This window comes from Lichenostomus cassidix, chromosome 14 (genome assembly GCF_008360975.1).
Source record: "Lichenostomus cassidix isolate B80296 chromosome 14, HeHo_3.0, whole genome shotgun sequence".
In the NCBI taxonomy this organism is placed as follows: domain Eukaryota; kingdom Metazoa; phylum Chordata; class Aves; order Passeriformes; family Meliphagidae; genus Lichenostomus; species Lichenostomus cassidix.
This window is the reverse complement of record NC_139495.1, coordinates 14,245,757-14,268,031: the sequence shown is the minus strand read 5'-3', so window position 1 is coordinate 14,268,031 and position 22,275 is coordinate 14,245,757. Positions and strand designations below refer to the sequence as shown.

At 62.6% G+C, this 22,275-nt stretch overlaps 1 protein-coding gene across 4 annotated transcripts; it reads left to right on the top strand.

The window, feature by feature from the left end:
- Positions 1–4,008: 4,008 nt before the first annotated feature.
- On the top strand, positions 4,009–21,584 carry SBK1 (SH3 domain binding kinase 1). Of its 4 annotated transcripts, none has more exons than XM_085075090.1 (4): positions 4,009–4,693; positions 17,685–17,887; positions 18,044–18,246; positions 18,935–21,584. In XM_085075090.1, exons 1-4 carry the CDS (start codon positions 4,632–4,634, stop codon positions 19,715–19,717), a joined length of 1,251 nt encoding a protein of 416 aa, XP_084931216.1. In that variant the 5' UTR covers positions 4,009–4,631; the 3' UTR covers positions 19,718–21,584. The 4 variants fall into 4 exon arrangements, with proteins under 4 accessions (XP_084931216.1, XP_084931219.1, XP_084931217.1 ...); XM_085075093.1 differs by having other exon boundaries at positions 4,009–4,697; XM_085075091.1 differs by lacking the exon at positions 4,009–4,693 and adding an exon at positions 8,250–10,767.
- The last annotated feature ends 691 nt before the right edge of the window (positions 21,585–22,275 follow it).

The following is a 22,275-nucleotide window of genomic DNA, read 5'->3' as shown; positions in this document are numbered from 1 at the left end:
CTGCTGCAAGCCCCATTCAACCTGGCCTTGGACACTGCCAGGGATGCATGGGCAGCCATAGCTTCTCTGGGCACCCTGTGCCAGGGCCTGCCCACCCTCACAGGGAACAATCCCTTCCCAATATCACATCTATCCCTGCCCTCTGGCAGTGGGAAGCCATTCCCCTTGTCCTGCCACTCCAGGCTCCTATAAAGAGTCTGTCCCCATCTTCCTTCCAGGCCCCCTGTAGACCTTATAGACACATCAAGGTGTCCCCAGTCTCCTTGTGCCTCGCATGGGAAATACCAGGGCCCACACAGGGACATCCTGTTGTTGTTGATCCATGAAAAAACAAGGTGGGATCTCCACATCTGCCACCAGCACCACTGGAGCATGAGGAAGAGCCTGTCCTGGGCATGCAGCCATGCCAGACCCTGGTCCTGCTTTATCCCCGTGTTGGAAGTGCCACTTCTTACAGCAAATCAACAGTCCCCCAAACCAGTGACTGTGGCAGCCCTCGTTTCAGTTTGGGGCTCCTCCATCCCCAAAGAGGGAACAGGAGGGCTGGGACTGTGCCTGGACCAGCCCTGAGGTGGGAGAAGCCATCCACCTTTTTTTAAATTGATTTGGTAACTTCACGTTTCAAAAACACAGAAGGAATGGAAATGCCATGGAGCTGAACAGCTGTTTGGGGAGATGAAGAGAACAGGATTTGTAAAAATAATTTGTTACCACATGGTTTGTCTCTCAATTTTTATTATAAACAGGCACTGAAATGCCTGTTCTCCAAGCCTCCTGCACTGCTCCAGCCTTGATTCCAGCCTCTCCAATCCCACATTCAAATATTCATCACATTTAATTGCTTTATTCCCGTTTTGCAGCATTTGCGTTTTGCCCTCAGGGTGAGTCTGAGCCTCACGCCAAGCCGGCAGCTGGCTGTGCTTCCCCTCACATCCCTCTGCTCTGTTCCCATCTCCTTTATTGTTCCTGCCACAAACCCAGCTGTAACTCACTGGGAATGCCATGGAGAAAAGAGCATTTTACTGCCCTGCCACCTCATGCAAAGCAACTTGATCAAAAGGGTTAAACTGTGTTTTATAAGTCCAATAAAGCAGCTTGGGAAAGTTTTGTCCACAGAGCCCTACCGCTCCCCCCATCTCCCGAGTTCCTTGGCAAGGAATTTGCTTATTTAGCAAGCTGTAAAAACCCAGCAGGTAAAAATTCCTGAGTACAAATTCCTGTGGAATGTACAAATGTGGATAATTAATGATATAAACCCACCAGAGCCTGGGCATGGAGAGCTTTTCCCTGGGATTGGTCTCCATCCTCCTCCACCTGCCTTGGTGTGGGGTGGGACACAGGGACCCCCAGCTTGGTGTCCCAGGGGTGGAGGGTGCTCAGCTGGGGCTGTCATTCCATCCCATCCCATCCCATCCCATCCCATCCCATCCCATCCCATCCCATCCCATCCCACATCCCTGTGCTGGGCAGACTGGTCAGGACCTTCCATGGTGGCCAAGGGACCTTTGTGGCTTCATGACCATCACCAGTCCTGGCCAGGTCTGCCTGCCTCCACCCCACTCTGCTCCACACCCTGCTGGGGTTTTGGCTCTGGTTATATCCCTGGAATGGCTTCCCGGTTCCCACTGAAGGGTGGCTCCAGGATGCTGAGGAGATCCCCTAAGAAGGAGAATGGATTGAGTAGCACAGCAAGACCAAGCTTCAGACAGGCTTTGTGGGTCTGATGTCTTGAGTGTATTTGAAAGAGAGCCCTGGGAATCCATCCCAGTATCCCAATCACCTTTTCCAGCAGCTCCAGAGCCAGAGGAGCAGGTGGGAACCACAGCAGCTTTCTCCCCCCACTCTCTGACAGGCAGGGAGAAAGGACTCGTTTGGGCTGTGGCTTCTTTTGAACCTACACAGAGTTCAGTCTGCCCCAACCTTCTTCCCAGACCTCAAATGCACCCAGGCAGCACAGCAGGATGTCCTGACCTGCCCTCCTGTGCCTCTCCCTGCTCTCAGCATCCCACGATCCTGTGGGACACCAGCAGAGGTGCAGGCAGTGGTGGAGGAGTTGGATGGAGCCTGAGCTCCCATGGGCAAGGTGTCATCCTGAGGGATCTGTCCCTCACCAGGGGCTCCTGTGGGGATCCACCAGGAGCCACATGGATTCCTGAATGGCCTCTTGATCCAACATTTTGGTGGGATTTTATTTAGTGAAGCAGGAGGGTCCCACAAGCCAAGTGAGATGTCCTCTTCTTCCAGGAAGTATGGGGTGGAGTGGGCTGTAAATCCAGAAGCCATTAGGAGCTCCCCAGGCCTGGGCACACTCATCCTCTTCCCTTTTTCTCCAGGTTTCTGCTCCTCTTTGCTCTGCCCATTAGCAAAGGCATTAAATTTTAACATTTTTTGTCGTTCCTGGTGAGTGGGTGCCTGGGTGGGTGCCAGGGCCCTGGTGCCAGGGGAGCTGGGGCCCTGGGGTCTGGCTGTGGTGGGAGGATCTGATCCCATGGACTCCCTCAGTGTGGTGCCTGCAGGATGCTGATGCTTCTCCCAGCTCCCAAGGACCAGCACGGAAACAGAATCCCTGCAAACACCCTGCACAGCCCCAGTGCAGCCAGCCTGGGAGAGCTGGGGGTGTTCACCTGGAGAAGCTCCAGGGAGACCTCAGAGCTCCTGCCAGTGCCTAAAGGGGCTCCAGGAGAGCTGGAGAGGGACTTGGGACAACGGATGGAGGGACAGGATAAGAGGGAATGGCTAACCCAGAGGGCAGGGATAGATGGGATATTGGGAAGGAATTGCTCCCTGTGAGGGTGGGGAGGCCCTGGCACAGGTTGTCCAGAGAAGCTGTGGCTGCCCCTGGATCCCTGCAAGTGTCCAAGGCCAGGTTGGACAGGGCTTGGAGCAACCTGGGCTAGTGGAAGGTGTCCCTGCCTGTGGCAGTGGGGATGGAATGAGATGGGTTTTAAGGTTTCTTCCAACCCAAACCATACTGGAATTCCAAGATTCTCTGAGAATAAATTGGGATAAACTACTCTCCAGGCTCTCCTGGGAGGACAGGACCCAGAGCAGCACAGCCAGGAGCTTTCTGGCCATGAGGAATTAAAAAGCCATCGATTTTTGCCATTAACAGGGGTGTGGCCAGAGCAGACGCCACAGGCAGAGCCACTCACTGAATAATTCAGGGCGAGAGATGACGAAGCCCAAGGCCAGGCTGGGGAAGCCTCTCCATGTCCTCCCACTTCCCAAGGACATGGCTGTTGCTCCTGTCCCTGGGCACTGGGTGTGGGCTGGGGTGAGGGATGAGGATTGGGTCTCAGGGACCTGGGGGACTGGTGTGGGTCCCTGAGCCAGTCCCAGTGGAAGTGGAACAGAGGTCAGGGCCGTGTGACTTTGGGGGCTCCTGACCCAGCGTGGCCTGGTGTATCCCCCTGGAGCAGCTGGACATTGCCTGCAGCAGCTGTCCCTTTTGGGGCAGGGATACCCATCATGGGACACAGATACCATTTGTGGGGCAGGGACACTGTTGTGGGGCAGGGACACTGTTGTGGGGCAGGGACACCCCTCACAAGGCACCATGGCAGTGTGCCCTCTCCCACCGTGCCTGTGCAGTGGGACAAAGTCCCCAGCATGGCTCCCAGGCTACCTTCTCCACCACCAGCAGGCACGGGGCACCCACGGCCACCCAGGCTGGGAGATTTCCCTCCAGTTGTGCCAAGTGCCCCGTGCCAAGGGCTGGCCAGAGCCCGGGGATGTCACACAGAGCCCGGGGATGTCGCACAGAGCCCGGGGATGACGCACAGAGCCCCCAGACGCAGAGCTCGGGCTCCTCGGTGACTCGCGGTGCCCCGGGTGGGCGGGCTGAGTTTGCCCGGTCTCAGCCGGGGCTGGCGAGCCGGAGGCAGCAATCGGCACCGGGAGAGGGCGGCTGGAGCCCGGGCAGGCGGCATTGGAGGAGTTAACTTCCAGCCTCGCCGCGGGAGTCGGGAGCTATTAATACCCGCACGCTGCTTTAGCTGTCAGAGCGAGCGGCTGCTCTGCCGGTGAGACGAGCCCCGCGGAGCCGCCGCTCCACGACGGCACAACTTTCCCCCTCCGTCGGTGTGTTGGGCTGCCGGACCCTGCCGGACCCTTCCAGACCCTTCCAGACCGTGCTGGATCCTGTCAGCCCCTGCCGGACCCCACCTGCTGCAGGGGACACTTTCCCTCACAGCGGCACGGGCACCGTCCGGTGCCAAGGGACAGCCGCTTCCCACGGCCCGTGAAGCACCGCAAGGCTCGCCCGGTGCTTCGTCCCACCCTGCCCGAGCCCTGGCGTGGGTGATGCCATCCCGAGTCTCTGCTCGCACCCCCTGAGGACTGGCAGCGCAGCCGGCCGGGCAGCGCGATGGGTGCCGGGGTGACACTGGGCATCGCTGACCCCGGAGCGAGGGCGGCGCGGGACATGGCACAGCCCGGAGTTGCCTCCGTGCCCGGGGAGCGGCCTGTCCCGGCGCTCAGCCCTGCCGTGTGACGAGCTCCCCGACACCATGGCCCCGGCAGGGCCAGCCTGAGCCTCCGGCCACCACCAGCCGGAAGATGCCAACAGCCCTCCGGCACTGCCTGCCCTGCGCTGCCCCTCGCCCGGGCGCGGTGGCCACCGGCCCTGAGCGATGGATTCCTTCTGCTTCGTCTGCTTCCAGAAAGAGGAGCTGCAGCCCCTGCACCTGCACAGGTCAGTGCCGCGACCCCGGGACGGCGCTGGTGGGGACACGCCACGAACCCACAGTAGGGCATGGCACGGGAGCAGGGCACCGAGCCGGGCTGAGGGACAGCGCCTGGCGTGGGCCGCGCCAAAGTTTCCTTTGGAGCAGGCGCATCCTCTCCCGGCCGGAGGACTCCAGAGCCCGTGCTGTGCCGGGAGAAGCTGCGCGCAGAGCACCTGTGGCCATCCGGGATGTGCTTCCCGGGCAGCAGCTCTCCAGGGAGCCCGGTGGGCAGCCTGTGCAGTGCCGTGCCGTGCCGTGCCGTGCCGTGCCGTGCCGTGCCGTGCCGTGCAGTGCCGCTGTGCCCGTGGGAGCAAGTAGGGCTGCGGGCAGCAGTGTGTGCACCCACAGCCTCCTGTAGCCACCCCAGATCCATCCCAGAGCCATCCCACCACCCCTGCTCACCTGAGCAGGGTCCCTGGGCAGTCGCTGCTCCTCCCTGCCTGGCTGGGCCGGGGGGACGCTGCAGCTGGGGGTCCACAAGGAGAGCCACGAGGCTGCCCCAGGGCCTGTCCCTCTCGGCAGCAGCACCGGCGCTCGCCTCCCCCTTCCCCGAAATCTCCTCTCGCATCGGCGCTGCTGAGCCACAGCCAAGGAGAATGTGCCGGTGCCGGAATTAGCCGGGCAGCCGGCAGGAATGCGAGGTGTGAATGCTGGCACATGTTGTGCCCAACTGCTCCTCCGTGGCACTGAGCCACCGCCGGCTCCTGGCCCACGCTGCCAGCCCGGGAGCAGAGCCCCTGCCTGCTCCAGCCAGGAGCCCCCCAGGCATTGACTGTCCCCAGCGAGCCCTGGGGAGGACTCAGGGCCATCAGCTGCATTAATCCAGGCAGTCTGTCCTTCCCCCCGGGGTGCAGGAAGCTGTAGGATTTGTTTGGGTGTAAATCATGAGGTTCTGGAGCCTCTGTTCCTGTGAGTCACTGCCCAGGTGGGGGAACACGAGTGCCAGGGATCCACAGGGGCCTGGGTGTGGGTGCTGCTGGCAGGAGGGGTGCACAGAATTCCCAGGATTCCTGTCCCAGAGCCCAGCCCGGGTTGGAGCTGACCAGTGGCATCCAGCCTGTGTCAAGCCACAGGTGGCATGAGTTTGGTGTTCTCAGCCCGGGAGGGGGTGCAGTGCCTGGGGTGGCAGTGTGGTGGCCCAGGGCCCTGCATGGTGGCTGCAGGGACAGGCGTCGGCAAGGGATGGACACCGATGGCTTCTGCCCACAGGCTTCTTCCCATCCTGCCCTGCTTCAAGGTGGGCTGCACTGAGGGGGTGGGTCCCTCCCTGAGCACCTCCCTAGTTGTCACCAACTTGTCCCTGAGTCAGTGTCCATCCCGTGGGGACACGGCTGCCATGGCCTCTCACCTCCAGCACAGCCCCACCAGGGTGGGCTCCCCGGGGCCGACAGGAGGTGCTCTCTGCTCTGTCACTGCCCCGGTGCCCTGCCCTGCTCCTGCCACCTGTGCCAGTACGTGGGCCCCACGCGTGGGTGCTGTGGCAGTGTGTCTGTCCCCCATGCCTGTCCCCCGCATCTGTCCCTTCATGTCTGTCCCCCATGCCCGTCCCCGCGTCTGTCCCCTGTGTCTGTCCCCCCATGTCAACCCCACGTGTTTATCGCTACGTCTCTTCCCCCGTGTCTCTTCCCCTGTGTCTGTCCCCCCGTGTCTGTCCCCCTGTGTCTGTCCCCCTGTGTCTGTCCCCCTGTGTCTCTCCCCCCGTGTTTGTCCCCCGATGTCTCTCTCCCCGTCCCCGTCCCCGTCCCCGTCCCCGTCCCCGTCCCCGTCCCCGTCCCCGTCCCCGTCCCCGTCCCCGTCCCCGTCCCCGCGTGTCTGTCCCCCCGTGCCCGTCAGCGCAGCCTCTAGATGGTGCCAGGAGAACGGGCAGCGAGCGGAGGCGGCGGGCGGGCGGTGCCGGGCGCTGTTGGGGTACCGGGGTGCCAGAGCGGCCCCGTGGCACTCTCCGTACCCCCAGTTCAGTCCCTCCCTCCCCCCGAACAAACCCGTTCTGCTTCTTTTCCCAAGCAGCCCATCCCAAGGAAGCTCTCCCGTCCCCTTCCATCCCAGTAGCTGAACAGCCGTCACTGTGCTCCAGGGTCATCACCATTCCCAAGATCCCAAACGCGGCCGCTGCTGTCCCAGCCCTCTCCTGGCCCGGCCCGTGCCGGGGGATGCTGCCCTTGGGGCGCTGAGCCCCCGCCCGGCTGTTCGGTCCCTGCCATCCCCCGGAGCACGGACGGGCTGTGGGGCTCTGAGCCGGGGACAGCACCCCGAGGGTCGCTGGCAGGGGCTTGGAGTGTACCACCCCCAGCGGGGCTGTCCCACGGCCCCCGGGCTGCGTCCCCTCCCTGACCTTGAGAGCGGCCACCGAGAATGTCCTCCCGGCTGTCACCGCATGGGATGGCAGCGCGCGCACAGGAGGACACCGAGCTAGGGGCTCTGAGCCCCCCGCCCGCCCCGCGCTCCGGGAACCAACTCCCACTACTCCCTTTTCCCCTGGAAATCCCGGTGGATGGGCGCTGTCCCCAGGGACCGAGGGGACACCCAGCGCCCCCGACGGGCGGAGCCCCCCGGGCTGGGCGCGGGGGGTGCTGGCCCGGCAGCCGGGACACGCCGGAGCCCCCCGGGATGAGCGGCTCCCCTCCGCCCGTGCTGCGGCTCCCGGCGTGCTCCGCTCGCTCCTTCCCTCCCTCCTTCCCTCCGCTGCTCCTTCCCAGCATCCCCGCAGCATCCCCGGCGGGTTTAGCTCCTGTCACCGTGGCGTGACAAGCGGCGGGTGGCCCTGGGACCTCGGCTGTGTGGAGCTCAGCGCCTCGGCTCCCGCTCTGACCGAGCGATGCCAAAGGGACAAGCAACCTTCTCGCTGAATTCCGGGGGGATTTGGCACGCTGGGAATATTTTGGGCTTTCCAGGTCATTTCCCACCGCCCACCCTGTCCAAGCACATCCCATAGCACAAGCCGGATATTCCCTTTCCCAGCACAAATCCCAGGGGCCCTCGTGCTCCCTTGGGGAGGCGGGGGCTCCTCGCACGGTTTGGGATTGCACGAGGTGATAAACATGTTTGATCTGGCTCCTTTCATCTCGTTAATCCTAATTAGTTATTAATATTCTGGGAGTGCTTTGAAGACCACGATGCCGATGCTGGCGCTGCCTGGTACAACTGGTGTTACTATGGCTCAGTGTGAGTGTGACCCACGTGCTGCCCAGGGGAGCCAGACTGCCCCTGAGGGACCTGGCGAGCCCCACGGAGCCCCATGGAAACCTCCAGAGTCACACGGAGCCCTGCTGAGCCCCACAGAGGCCTGGCAAGTTCTGAAGAGCCCCATGGAGCCCCACAGATCTCCACAGAGCCATGTGGACTCCCACAGAACCTCAGGGAGCACTGTTGAGCCCCACATAGCCCTGCCGAGCCCCATGCAGCCCTACTGAGTTCACAGAGCCCCACGGAGCCCCACAGAGCCCTGCTGAGCCCTAAAAAGACCCATAAACACCTGCAGAACCCCATGGAGTCCCACAGAGACCAGATGAGTCCCATGGAGCCCCCAGAACCCCCCAGAGCCCCATGGAGTCCCACAGAGCCCCACAAAGCCCTGCCAAGACCCATGGAGTCCCAAGGAATCCCACGAAGCCCTGCCAGGCCCGGCTGGTCCCACTGCCAGCTCAGCCCCTGTGTACCCAGGGCACAGCACAGTCCCGTCCTCGAGCATCAGGGTGATGACACTGGGAGCTGACCCACGTGTGGGGCGTGTGACACTGTCCCTGCAGCCCCCTGGGTCCCTTGGCTGGCTCCCCGGACACCTCCCACCTGACCTAGAAAGAGCCCCGAGCTATAAATAGGGAGAGAGTTGACAGAGAGCTCAGAGGAGCTCGGAACACCGAGAGCGGAGGCTGCGGGAGCCAGGATGGCATGGCAAGGACAGGCAGGGGACACGGGGGGTGAGGGGCTTTGGTAAGGGGTGAGGCTGGACCCAGCGGCCCAGGGAGTGGGGCATGCAAGGAAGGCAGCTGTGGCTTTCCTTGGCCCGTGTCCTGCTGCTGCGGTGGCACAGGGAGCATCCCAGCTCTGCCCATCTCCCAACATTTTCCCCTTTCCTGCACCTTCTCTCCTGAAATGCTTTCCTGCCCTGTGCTGTCCCTGTCCCAGTCCCACAGCAGCCGCTCTGAGCGCCTCAGCCCCCACACAGCCCACCCTGGCTGGCTGGGTCACTGCGCTCCAGCATTCCTCTCGCCATGCCTAGACGATGCCTCCAGCCCGGCGGGGATCACCCACACTTGGAGCATCCCAGCCGGCAGGAGCCGAGGGCTGTGGCAGGAACGGGAGAGGAGGGGGATTGAGGGGAGCTGCCCCAGGAGCCGCAGCCGCCCTTGCCTCGGCCCTGAGCGGGGCTGGCAGTGCCCCGTGAGCAGCTGCCGGGCAGGAAGAGGGTGACAGTGGCACAGCCGATGCCGGCACAAATTAAAGCGGAGTGTCGGAGTGTGATTCAGCCTCTTGCCTTAAAGTCATTCATGAAAAGACTTAATTGCTTTGCATCCTCAGCGCGAGCGGAGCAGAGCCATCAGTGAGTCAGAGCCGATGGCTCCCCGGCCCTCCCCGGTTTTTGGGGCCTCAGGGGACAGTGGGACGGCCTTGGTGCCAGTGGAGTGGGCACAGCTGGTGTGGGGGAAAAGTCCATTGCCCCCTCGGAGGGTGGGACAGCCCCACGGCCGTGGGTCCAATTAAAGTGGCATCGTGGGAGTGAAGGGACCTGGCACCCAGCTGAGAGACAGGGAAGCCCCAAAGCAAATCCTGGCCTGTGTTAAACATTCCCGCTCGGCCTTGGTGGGCACAGTAGGAAATCTGGAAGGACGAGGTGTGACCAGGGATGCTCCAAGGGGGAGCACAGTGCCTATCCCTCGCCTTCGTCTGGAGAGCTGTCATTGTCCCCCAGGCTGGAGGTGCCCGGGAGCTCCCAGTGCCCAGCTCTGGCACCACTTTCTGGAAGCGTTGCCAAATTTCAGGTCCCTGAAGGGAAGCCCCCACAACGCCTCTGCCTCATCCGGTATTCCCTGGCTTGGAGCGAATGTTCCATGAGCCACCCATGAGCGCACGGGGGAAGCCACATGTCCTGCACTGTTCTTACTGAGGAGTGGCACTTCACAGGGCTGCCTGTGCCAGGGTGGGCATCACCTGTGCCACGGTGGAGCAGGCTGCCCAGAGAAGCTGTGGCTGCCCCTGGATCCCTGGAAGTGTCCAAGATCAGGCTGGATGGGGCTTGGAGCAGCCTGGGCTAGTGGAAGGTGTCCCTGCCCATGGTAGGATGGAATGAGATGACCCTGAAGGTCCCTTCTAACCCAAACCGTTCTGTGACTCAGGGTGGGCATCAGCCGCACCACGGGGGTATCAACTGTGCCGAAGGAGAGGGAACAGAGTCTTGGAGGGCTCAAGGACAGCAGGGCCCAGGGAAGCAGTGGGCAGCAAGATGTGTTCCTGTGCTGGGGCATTCTGGCTGCACAGTGCTGGTGACCCCCAGATGCTCCAAGCTTCGACTGTCGGAGCTCTCGGGTGGGGTAGGGTGTGAAGCCAACCCCAGCGGAGCACCGCTGCCATCACATCACTATTGTCTCCAGCGCCGGTCTGCTCCGAGCCGAACCCGCCGTACCGGAGCTCCGCACTCGGCGGGGAGGGGGCGGCTCAGCCCGAACCCCCTTTGCTGCGCTGCTCCCGCACCGACTCCCCCCGGCTACATCGGGGGCGGGGACAAGCAGCGCCCCGCATCCCGCAGCGCTCATTCCGCATCCCCCCATCCCCGCGGGGCCGGCGGCGGAGCTCCCCCGCGCCTCCCGCTCCTCCCGCTCCGCGCTCCCTCCCCGGGGCGGCGCCGGTGCCGGTGCGGGCGGAGCGCGGCGCGGGGCGGGCGCTGCCGGGGGCTGCGGGGGGCGCCGCGCTCCGCTCCGCTCCGCTCCTCCGGCGGCGGCGGCGGGGCCGCGGCATGAGGAGCCCGGCGGGGCGGGCGGAGCGCGGCGGCGGCGGCGGCTCCTCTCCCGCCGGGGACGGGGCGCGGCGGCGGCTCGCCCCTCCGGTAAGGCGGCCGCGCGGGGATGGGCGCGGGCACGGGGTGCGGAGACGGGGATACGGGGATGGGGGTGCGCGGATGGGGGTGCGGGGGGCGCCGCCCGCCCCGTACCGAGGCCGCCCTTTGTTTGCCCGCACGGCGCGGGGAGGGGACAAAACCCCCATCCCGGTACAACCGGCGCTCCGGAATGAATGGAGCGGGGTGGGCACCGCGCCGTGCGGGCAAACGCTGGCCCCGGGATCGATAGCCCCCCCCGCCCCGGGTCCCTCCTGCGGCCGGTGGCACCTGCGCCCCGGGCGGCCCCGGTACGGCGGGGGGGAGCGAGGGGTAGGGATGGGGACGGAGGGGCGTGAGTGACACCGAGCGGAGCTGGGGCCGCGGGGCTGCTCCCCGGGGGCTCCCGGTGGGTCTGGGGGGCTCCGGAACGGTGCGCTGAGCTGGAAGGCAGCTGGGAACAGGGGAAGGGGAGAGCAGGGAGAGGCGGCCTCGGGGGCAGCTCAGGCCGTGTCCCCTCGTGTCCCCTCATTGTGTCCCCTCGTGTCCCCTCATCACCTCCCCATCTCATCTCCCCTTGTTTTCTCTCACGTTCCCTCACCTCCCCTTGTCTTCCCTCATCAGCTTCCTGTCTTCCTTATTACCTCCCCTCATGTCCCCTCATGTCCTCTTGTCATCTCCCCTCACGCCCCGTCCATCATCTCCCCTCGTTTCCTCTCATTGTGTCTCCTCATTGTGTCCTCTCTTGTCCCCTCATCATCTCCCCATGTCATCTCCTCTTTTCATCTCGCCTTGTCTCCCCTCACGTCCCTTCATCGCATCCCCTCCCGTCTCCTTATGTCCCCTCTTTGCCTCCCCATCTCTCCTTTCACCTCCCCTGCTGTCCCCTGCTGTCCCCTGGTGTCCCCTGGCCGCGGGCTCGGGCACAGCGCCGGCCTCCATCCCACCCCGGCCTCTCCCCGGCTGCAGCGGGGAAGGGGGAGCGTGACCCACTTTCCTCCAGGTCCAGCCTCGCTGCCGCCGTGGCCGCGGGCAGGCGACACCAGCTGGGAGCCCCAGCACAGCTCGGGGACTGGGGACAGGGTGACCCAGCCTCGGCACCCCTCTGTCCCGGACCTGGCATTGGGGTGCTGCCCACGGGGAGGCAAAGGTCGGGGCCGGGTGTCCGTGTGCGAAGCCCCCGACCTGCCCGGTGTCACCGTGTCCCCGTGGGTGTCACCGTGCCCTGCCCGGGGTGCTGCGGGAGGACACCATGACAGGGGTGGGAGCACAATCCTTCATGGGAGCACCCAGTCGCTGGGAGCCAGGGCTGAGGTGGGGCAGTGCCCAGGCTGCACGGGGCACTTAAAGGCTGCGAAGCCCCTTGGAGTGGAGTCAGGGCTGGTTTTCCTGGCAGAGGGACGTGTCCCTGTTGTCCCCAGGAGCGAGTGGGGCCGAGGGCCGGCTGGCCCTGCCGTGGGGTCGGGCAGGTGCCGCTCGGGGCGTTTGTATTTGCAGATCCCAACCGTGCGGTGCTGCCGGCGCTGGCGGAAGAGTTTTGGGAGGGAGATGATGACAGGCTGATGAAACCAATCAAACAATGAAGTAATCATAAATCCCCGGTGCTGGCGGTGAAGGCGGGAGGAGCTGCAGGCTGGAGAAGCTGAGGTCCTAACGAAGCCATCCTGCTCGGCAGCAAAAATCCCGGGAGGCTGGAGCACTGAAAGGCAGCCAAGGTCCTGTCATTGGGGCCAATGGACGGAGACAGCCCGGTGTGGATGAGGGCAGGGAGAATCCTGCTGGCAGCTCCGGAAGAGCAGTGCAGAGGGCACAGGGAACGGTGGCAGGAAGGAGGAGTTGTGACTCCCCGGGAGCTGTCGGAGGAAAGAGTGCTGGCACTGCTTTGTTTGCTCTTCCCAAATTTGTCTGCGAAACCTGAATCCTGGGACCGAAGGCTGAGGAAGCTTGTCACAGGCTGATGGCCAGGATGGGAGATGGTTCCTGCAGTGGGGGACGCTCTGGATGGGTGTGACAGGGCCTGACCCTGCCCTGCAGCTGGAACATCTGCACTGGGAGAGCAGCTCCTGCCCAGCCTGTGCCTGGCTGGGCATTCATTGACTTGCTGAAGACAGTCCTGGTGCTGCGCTGGTCTAGGCAAGGAGCTGGTATGAGAATTGCTGGATAACTTGGAATTTGGTGCCAATTCACTCCTAAGCTGGGGGCACTGGGGAATCCTGGTTGCTGTGGGTGCTTTGGTGGAGGTTTGGTGCTGTTTCTGGTGGTGTCAGTGGTGCTCCAGCATTTCCCAGCGCTGTCCCACTGCTGTGGAACCAGCTGGACATGGAGATGTGCCCCATGGGGTGGCTCTTTGGGGTGGCTGCTCCTCCTGGGCTGAGGGATACTGGCAGAGGGGCTGTCCCCAAACTGCTGCCACCAGCCAATGTCCCCATGCCATGTGTGACCAGCCACCTCCTGGACACAGCTGGCTTGTCCTGAGTGGCTTTGGATGGCCCTGGGCTGGCACATGGGTGCAGGAACCCTTTCCCTATGCATGTGTTGCTGCTTTGGGTGGGTTAGGTGGTAGCAGCCAGCCTGGCTGGAGGCTGCCTGGCCATGGTGGGGACTGATGGCTCCGAGCCCCAGCGAGATTCTAGTCCTGCTCCCACAGCCATGCTGTCCTCGTTAGGCCAAGGTGCCTTTGTGAGCCCTCCCTGGGCTCCAGAGTGCCACAGCCCCCGGGAAGCACAGCTAATATCTGGTGTGCGGGTCCCAGCGGCATCGGAGGGAGGAGAGGATGTCCCTGGAATGGGGTCAGGCAGGAATGGAGGTGGCAGGGGCTGGAAGTGGAGCGGGTTGCTGGGAGGCAGCAGCTCAACATGGGGCACGGACAAAGCACCGCTGGCCCCTCGTCCCAGTGACACCGGGATGGTGCTGGCATGTGGAGAATTCGGAATGGGGATGGCTCTGGCAAGGCCCAGGGCGTGACTTTGCTGGCTCAGTGCGTTGTTTAGGGGAAACAGGGGCAGTTTGGGAGCTGATTGGGGTGCAGAGTGAGGGAACTCTCTCCTGATGGATGCCCTGCTGGGCTTGGCTGGGAGTTGCTGTTACCTGCTCTTAACTGAGGGTTTGGGGATGGGGAAGGGGAAAGCAAAGCTCTGCCAAGTGCAGGGACAGAGCAGAGTGGGCCTGTGGCCATCCCATTGCTGCATTTCTCATTTCTCCCCTCTCTAAAGAGGAACCTGCGTCTTGCAGAGCCCGTGCCCCGCATGGATTTTCCCCTCTCTCTTCCCAATTCCTTGTCCCAGAGCAGCCCATGGTGCGAGTCCCAGCCCCTGGCGCTCAACCCTGCATCAGGCTCAGCCCAAACCCTCTTCCTGTAACCTCCCTCAATAACCGGGTTGTTTTTCTGTCAGTCCCTGATGTGGCCAGAGGGATTTTTTTCCCCCTTTCCCTCTTAATTTCCAAGCAGCCGCTGCTCCAGCAGCCTCCTCTGCGGGAGCCTGGGGCAACTCTCCCGGGCGGCCTCTGCTCCTCTCAATGAGCTCTTAATGAGTTTGCAATTAGTTATCGGCAGAGCCGATGTGCCCAGGGCTGGGCGTGCGGCAGAGCGGGATGTGGAGCGGGATACAGAGCAGGGCAGAGCATCCCCGGGCAGGGAACAGCGTCGGGGCAGGACTGTCGGTGCCAGCCGCAGCTCCTGGCAGGATGCTGGGCTCTGGATATGGGATAATGTCCTTCCGGGGTCTGCTCCACGGTGTTGGGAGGTTTGGGAAGAGGAGCGGCAGCTGCCGACGGGAGACGAGTGGCTGCCTATAAATACCTGCCAGGGAGCAAGGAAGAGGTGGGTGGATTATCCTCCTCACTCAATGAGATAAACGCTCCTGAAGCTTAAACACAGAACAATTTTAGTCTGAATAGTAGGAGAAATGGCTCAGGATGCGGAGATGACGGCAGGAACCGCCTGTGGTGAGCGGCAGGTCCCGGGGCCACGTGGCAGCAGCATCGCTGCCTCTTTGTCATTCCCGGGATCTTGAGCCGTGGGGGGTTTTGCCAGGACTCAGCCGGGATGCGCATCCTGCCTGCTCGGGAAAGCTCCTCCAGGAACACCTGAAACAACCGAGCTGGGCAGGGTGGGTCTGGCTTGCTTCAGGCGTGGTGCTGATTCCTCTCTTCCGGGGTTTTGGGGCAGGACAGGAGCTGGGGTGCTGGGAAAAGGCCCCGTTTTGGCTCTGCTGTGACCTGATCTGGCGCGTGGCAGCACAGGTGGTCCTTGGTGTGACTGGCCTGACTGCAGAAGGATGTGGCACCTCAATCCTGGCCGTGCCAGGTTGGTGGCATCTCGTGCCCCGCCGGCACCATCCCTCCGTGTCCCGCCATTCCCCCATCCCTGCTGTCCCTGGGAGTGCACAGAGCTGGAACCGAGCTCTCGCTGCCTCCCGCTGCCGCCCCGCTTCGCTGCTCACATCAAACCCAACATGTTTTCAAAAGCCTTTCAATTTTTAATGAAAACTTCTGTGTTTACGCTTTCCTTGGCCTCGGCGCGTCGGTATTTTGGTCACCAGTGCTGTTTGGTTTCTCCTGGGATCGGTGATGGCTCCGTGTTCCCGTTAGCCCTGCCGGAGCGGGCGGTGTTGTTTGGAGCTGGCCGTGCTGGTGGCACTGCGGCAGGATCCCGGCACATCCCATCCCTGGCAGCACATCCCGGTGCCAGCTGTGCCAGCCCACGCCGCAGCACGGGACCTGACTTGGCGGAATCCCTGCTTCCCATGGATGTTCCTCGGTGCTTGGTTGGGAAGGAGACACCTGGAAACCCCAACAGGCTGAGCCACAGGGAAAAGCAAACAGCCCTTGACTTGGAGAGCACTTCCACAAGCCGCCAGTCCTCCCTCTCCTCTCTGCCATCCAACCAGCAGTGTTTTTCCTCAAACCCAACCTTCCCGACTTGAATAACTGCATTTCAACGCTGCTTAATTAAGGGACATTGATGAGTGCAATCGTAAATCCAAGCGTAGCCGGAATTCTTCGTGCAGGATGCCGGGGGCTGTTCTCAGTCCTGCCTCCAGCGAGCTGCTGCTGATCCACCTCCACCTCCAGCACCCAGACGCTGAGATGGTGCTCCTCTGCCAGGGGGCCAATGAAACACTATGGAGATGAGCTGCTTCGGAGATCTTATGAGTCAAACTGTTACATTTTTGGAACATCATGATGTTGAAGTTCCTTTTCTATTTTTTCCCCAACTTCCCAGGGAAAAAATATAACTATAATAAGTGAAGAAGCTGAGCTTTGGTTTGGGATGACAGGCAGCAGGGTGGGGGAAAGGAAGGAGGGAGAAGTTGGAGATCCGGCTCGGCCTTGTTGGGAAGGGGCTGGGAGGATCCTTGTGTGTGATCCTCACCGTGGGGTGCTGCAGGTGCTTTGTGGGGTGTCTGGCACCATTTGGGGTGGCTGTCACAGCTCCTGCATGGGGCTCAGCCCATGGACACTCCCTGGGCTCTCTCTGTCGATTCTCATGCTCCTGCAGCCACCAAGTGTCCTCCCCACATCCCTGCTGCCCAGGTTTTGTGCTCCCAGGGTGATGGAGGGTGAAGCAGTGCCCTGAAGACATTAGACGAGATGCTGGGGGGATGTCACTGCTGTGGAGCTGTGATGGGTGATTCCAAGCTTGGATCTTCTTGTGGGAATGGTCAGAGTGAGGAGAAAACCATCCCTGGTTTGTTGGGAGTGAGGAATGTTGGTGTTGATGTCAGTGTGCTTCTGGCTGGGCTGCCCTCTGCTCTGCTTTGGTGAGATCCCACCTGGAGTCCTGCAGCCAGCTGTTGGTCCCCAGCACAGGAAAGATGTGGATCTGTTGGAGCAAGTCCAGAGGAGGCCACAAAGATGATGATTGGGATGGAACACCTCTACTATGAGAAAAAGCTGAGAGAATTTGGATTGTTCAGACTGGAAGAGACAAGGCTCCAGGAAGAGCTCAAAGCCGTTCCAGTGCCTAAAGGGGCTCCAAGAGATCTGGAGAGAGACTTGGGACAAGGGCCTGGAATGAGAGAACAAAGAGAGAACAGCTTTACACTGCCAGAGGGCAGGGAGAGATGGGATATTGGGAAGGGATTGTCACCTGTGAGGGTGGTGAGGCCCTGGCACAGGGTGCCCAGAGAAGCTGTGGCTGCCCCTGGATCCCTGGAATTGTTCAAGGCCAGGTTGGATGGGGCTTGGAGCAACCTGGGATAGGGGAAGGTGTCCCTGCCCATGGCAGGGGTGGCACTGGATGAGCTTTAAGGTCCCTTCTAACCCAAATAATTTAATGACTCTGTGACTTTCCACACTGGAATGTCTGATACCCTGTCAGGGGAAGGCCAAGAGTTGCTGCTGGTAGATGTTCAGAAGGATATGGGGAAGGAATTTCCTGCAAAGCCATTATGTCCCAGTTGGTGCCTGTGGCATTGCCCTGGTTCCACTCTGGAGGGCACTGGTGACAGAGGGGACAGGATTGGCTCCTGGGTTCCCCACTGGGAACCACTGCAGCAGTGGGGAGCCCCAAAGGGCCTCAGCTGCTGTCTTGTGCAGTGGCTGTTAACAGAGCAGGCCTGAGGAAATGTGTGTGTGTCCATGTGTGTGTCCCTTTTTCTGTCCGTGTGTCCCCTCCTAGGTGTGTGTCCCTGTGCCTGCCCTCCTGTCTCTGCCATGTCCAGAACCCTCCCTTTGCCCCCAAACATCCACAAGGCTGCAGCCCCCAGGGAAGCTGGAGCATCCCCTCCAGAGCCATTGGGTTGGTGGCCCCTGGGGACAGAGGGGTGGCACCTAGTGGGGGCTGCTCAGCACCATTCTGGCAGCGCAATCCTGCTTTCCAAGGAGTTGTGGCTGCAGCCCTTGGGAAGGGATGGGGTGAGATGGGATGGGATGGGACACGATGGCTCTGCAACCCCCACAGAAGCAGTGCCACCTCTGCCTTGCAGCGCAACCATGAGCGCGGGCTCGATTGAGCAGGAGCCGTCGCGCAAGCTGGGCTGCTGCGGGGTGCCCCTCATCACCGAGGACATGCAGTCCCTGGCCATCCGCACCCTCTCGGGCACCGACATCACCAAGCACTATGACCTCATCCGCGAGCTCGGCAAGGGCACCTACGGCAAGGTGGACCTGGTGTCCCACAAAAGCACAGGTGAGGGGACCGGGGTGTGTGTCTGGAGCAAGGAATGTGTCAGGAGTGAGGTGTGTGTCTGGAGTGAAGAGTCTGTCAGGGGCAGGGTGTGTGTCAGGAGCAGGGTGCCCGGCATGTACCAGCCAAGGGCTCATCCCTGTCCTCTGCCCTCCTCAGGCACCAAGATGGCCCTGAAGTTCGTCAACAAGAGCAAGACGAAGCTGAAGAACTTCCTGCGGGAGTTCAGCATCACCAACACGCTCTCCTCCAGCCCCTTCATCATCAAGGTCTTTGACGTGGTCTTCGAGACCGAGGACTGCTACGTCTTTGCTCAGGAGTATGCCCCCGGTGGGGACCTCTTCGACATCATCCCACCGCAGGTGGGACCCTGGCACTTCCCCTGGGAGCCTTTGTGGGATGTGGGCGCTCGGTGTCCCCAGGGTGCTGAGCAAAGCTGCTGCTGTGCTTTGTGCCGTGTGGGAGGGGGCTGCAGGTGTGGGGACAGCTGTATGGCCTGACAAGCACCTACAGGCAAGTGTGGGACCCTCACCTATCCCCTGGCGGCCTAAGGTCCATCACCTGTCCCTTGATTGGCCTGGGACTCATCACCCATCCTAGGGTGCTCTGGGACTCATAATGCATCCAGAGGGTAGCCTGGGATTTATCACCCATCCCCTGGGTGGCCTGACACCCATCATCCATCCCCAGGGTACCCTAAACCCCATCACTTACCCCTAGGATGGCCTGAGAGCCACCACCCTTCCCCTGGGGAAGTTGTGGCTGCCCCATTCCTAGAAGTGTCCAAGGCCAGGTTGGATGGGGCTAAGGGCAACCTGGGATAGTGGAAGGTGTCCTTGTCCAGGACAGTGGGTGGGACTGGATCATCCTTAAGGTCCCTTCTGACCCAAACCATCCTATGGGGAGCCTGAAACCCACCACCCATCCCCTGCCTCAGAACTCCCAGATAAAAGCACCCATGAGCACAGAGCCACAGAGATGAGGGTCCCCGGACTGGGTGGGACCCCACGGGGCCCGGTGGCGGGTGGCTGATGCCATATCCCCCCACAGGTGGGGCTCCCCGAGGAGCTGGTGAAGCGCTGTGTGCAGCAGCTGGGCCTGGCCCTCGACTACATGCACAGCAAGAGCCTGGTGCACCGGGACATCAAACCGGAGAATGTGCTGCTCTTCGACCGCGACTGCCGCCGCGTCAAACTGGCCGACTTCGGCATGACCCGCAAGGTGGGCTGCCGGGTCAAGCGCATCAGCGGCACCATCCCCTACACGGCGCCCGAGGTGTGCCAGGCCGGCCGGGCCGAGGGCTTCGCCGTGGACACCAGCATCGATGTCTGGGCTTTCGGGGTGCTCATCTTCTGTGTCCTCACCGGGAACTTCCCCTGGGAGGCGGCGGTGGCGTCCGACGCCTTCTTCGAGGAGTTTGTGCGGTGGCAGAAAGGGCGGCTGGCGGGGCTGCCCTCGCAGTGGCGGCGCTTCACGGACAGCGCCCTGCGCATGTTCCAGCGCCTGCTGGCCCTCGACCCCGAGAAGCGCTGCCCCGTCAAGGAGGTTTTCTACTTCATCAAGTGCGACCTCATGGCCGAGGTGCGGTGCCGGCCCTCCTACCGCTCCCGCAAGCACGCCAGGGACAAGCTCCCAGCCGGCCCCCACTGCCACGAGGCCACCGGCTCCTGCACCCCCGCCCCGCTCAAGAGGACCATCCTGACAGAGGGGAGTGGAGCCCGCGGCCCTGAGCCCGGCGCGGCCGCCCCGGGCACGGCCGGCAGGACAGATGGCCGGCAGGACAAGGGCAAGGGGCAGATGGTCCTGGCCACAGCAATAGAGATCTGCGTGTGACGGCGGCATGCAGCAGCCGCGTGACCATCCCTGTCCCCCCGCCCTGGGGATGGGGATGGGGGCAGCTCAGCGTGATGGTGGCGTGAGCTGGGACCGGGCTATGGGTCTCCCAAAGCAAAAAAAAAAAGGAAAAGAAACACAGTCGAAGAGGAAAAGGACAAAACTGGTTGCGCTCTGTAGCGCCGAGGATGCCGATCCCCCATCCCGCCTGGGCGAGGCCGGTGGCCGCAGTCCGGCCAAGGGCACCGCTCACTGCCGGGGAGGACGGGGGCACCCACGGCCCTGCCACGGCTGTGCTGCCCCTCCAAGGCTCCTCCAGGGTGGCACGGGGAGGCCTCCTCCAGCACGGGAGGAACAGTGAGGGGGCAGTGGGTAGTGGGTGGGCCACTGGCCTTGCCTCCACCCTGTGCTCGACCCCTGTCCGGGGAGCAGGAAGGCCGATGACCCTGCACTGTGGAGGAGGCCTTTGGGGGAGTTTGGGTGGTGGTGATTTGCCCTCTTCCACTGGTCCCTGCCCCACTGCTGGGGACTGGGAGGGCCTGGGGAGGTGGGCGCCGGGCTGGTGATGGGGAGCCGGGGGGTTGTGGGCAGCCCCAGACCCCCGGCAGCCCCGGCTGCCTCCCCACCGTGGGAGGTGCTGGCAGCCATTGATGTAGCAAGTGTCCTGTCTGTGTGTCATTGTGTGTCCCAGCCACCGCCGCTGGCAGCCCCTGTCCCTGTGCCCTGTCCCACACGCCTCAGGCCTGCTGGAGGGATGGGTCCCCCTGGCCAGAGCTGCACTGCCGGCCATCCAGCAGGTTGGATGCTCGGGGCCGGGCTGGCTCTGCCTTGCTGGTGTCCCTGTGTCCCCTCTGCAGACTCTTTGTACCCAGGGACCGGAGGAGGTGGTGGCGGTGTGCCCCGGGCTGGCCTGCACACGCCGGGAGCAGGGAGGGAGCCCCAGCAGCCTCCCGCGGGCCAGCCTGCTTCCCTGTGCTGTCCCCATCACCCCTCCTTGCTGTCACCCCTTCCCCAAACCTGTCACCCTCCCCCGGGCTGGCGGGGAAGAGGCAGCAGGACAGATCCTGCCGGGGCTGGCTGCAGCGAGGCAGGCCGTGGTGGCAGGAGCTACCGGCGGCCCCTCAGCGACAAGGTCCTGGGGTGTGTGAGGAGGTCACACTTTCCCTCCCGGATTTGGGCACCCAGCGGGGCGGGATGGGCAGGCTGTGGGGGCACCCCAAGGCAGGAGCACCCTGTTGTGGTTCGGGCTTCCCTCCCACGGGGTGGGTGCCGCCCCGGTGCCCCAATCCCCCACAAAGGGCTATAATGCTTTCCAGCAGCAGCAGCAGCAGCAGCAGCAGTTTACAGGGCAGGGGCAGCCGCCGCCCCGCCGTGCCCTCGCCCCGGCACCCCCCGGGCCCGGCGTTAGACGTAGCATTGCCCCACGTAGAGAGCTAGGCACCGGTTTTACTCCTTTTTGCCTTAGGTCCCTCGATGTCCTCGATCTTTCGTGCAATAATGTAGATAAGGGATCCCGGCCGCTCCGGGAGGGCTCGGTGGCACCTCTCTGGGAGCTCGGTGGCACCGCCCGGGGTATGTCCCAGGGGGTGCCCGGTGTGATTTCTGTCCCCGTCGAGGTCGCTGTGTCCGTAAGTTGTCGGGTTTTTATTTCCAGTTCCCTCAGCTGTCGGGTTTTGGACCTTCTTCCCGTAGGAGAGGCTGTAGTGTCACAGACGTTACCTCAGTTTGTCACTGTTGAAAAGGATTAAAAAAAAACCACAACTGAAACCATAAAAAATGACAAAATACATAGTTATAAAAACAACAAAAAATTTCTCAATGGCAGTGGAGACTTTTTTTTATTAAATAAAGGAAATGTGATGCTGCTCATGTGGGTGGAGGGCATGGCCTCTGCCCTGCCGTGGCCTCTGAAGCGGCTGTCCCTCCACTTTCACCCTGGCACCGTGGTCACCCCGGGAAGGGAGGGAAGGGATGTGGGGAGCAGCACCAGCTGCACGTGGGGCAGGCTGGCAGCACCCATGGGTGGGGGGCACCCCGTGGCCCTCGGTGCAGCCCCCTCCCAACAGCCAGGGCTGCCTGATGCCAAATGTATTCCAGCCACGTCCGCAGGCTAATTTCAATTTCCTGGTAATTATGCAAATGAATGTGGATTTAATTAAGGGCAGATTTCATTAAAGTCTTCTTGGGGAAATGAGAACAGGGTGGGGGAGAGCGAGGAGGAGGAGGCGGTGGCAGGGAAGCAGAGATGAAGGCAGCGCCTGCCCCGGAAGATAAATGGCCACAGGGGATGCGGTAGGGATGGATGGGATCCCTTGGGAGCGGGGCCTCCTGCCATGGGACCTCATTGCAGCCCCAGACCAGAGCTGTGTGGGGCATGGCCAGGGGCAGGGACAGGGATGGAGCCCGGGAAGGGCAGCAGTGGCTCCTTGCTGCATCCCCAGCCCCGCTGCGGGGACAGGGCTGTGAGTCCTGTTCATCCCCTGCTCCAGCAGCGCCGGCTCCCGGCTCCTTCCCTCCCAGCAGGGCAGGGAAAGCATTGCTCTGACACGTGATGCGTA

Excerpts from the sequence above, each read along its gene's own strand:
- SBK1 (XM_085075093.1), top strand. The coding sequence starts at position 4,558 with ATGCCAACAGCCCTCCGGCACTGCCTGCCCTGCGCTGCCCCTCGCCCG. Across the intron at positions 4,698-17,684 it reads CCCTGCACCTGCACAGGTCA|CGCAACCATGAGCGCGGGCT; the intron begins GTGCCGCGACCC and ends TCTGCCTTGCAG. Across the intron at positions 18,247-18,934 it reads TCGACATCATCCCACCGCAG|GTGGGGCTCCCCGAGGAGCT; the intron begins GTGGGACCCTGG and ends ATCCCCCCACAG.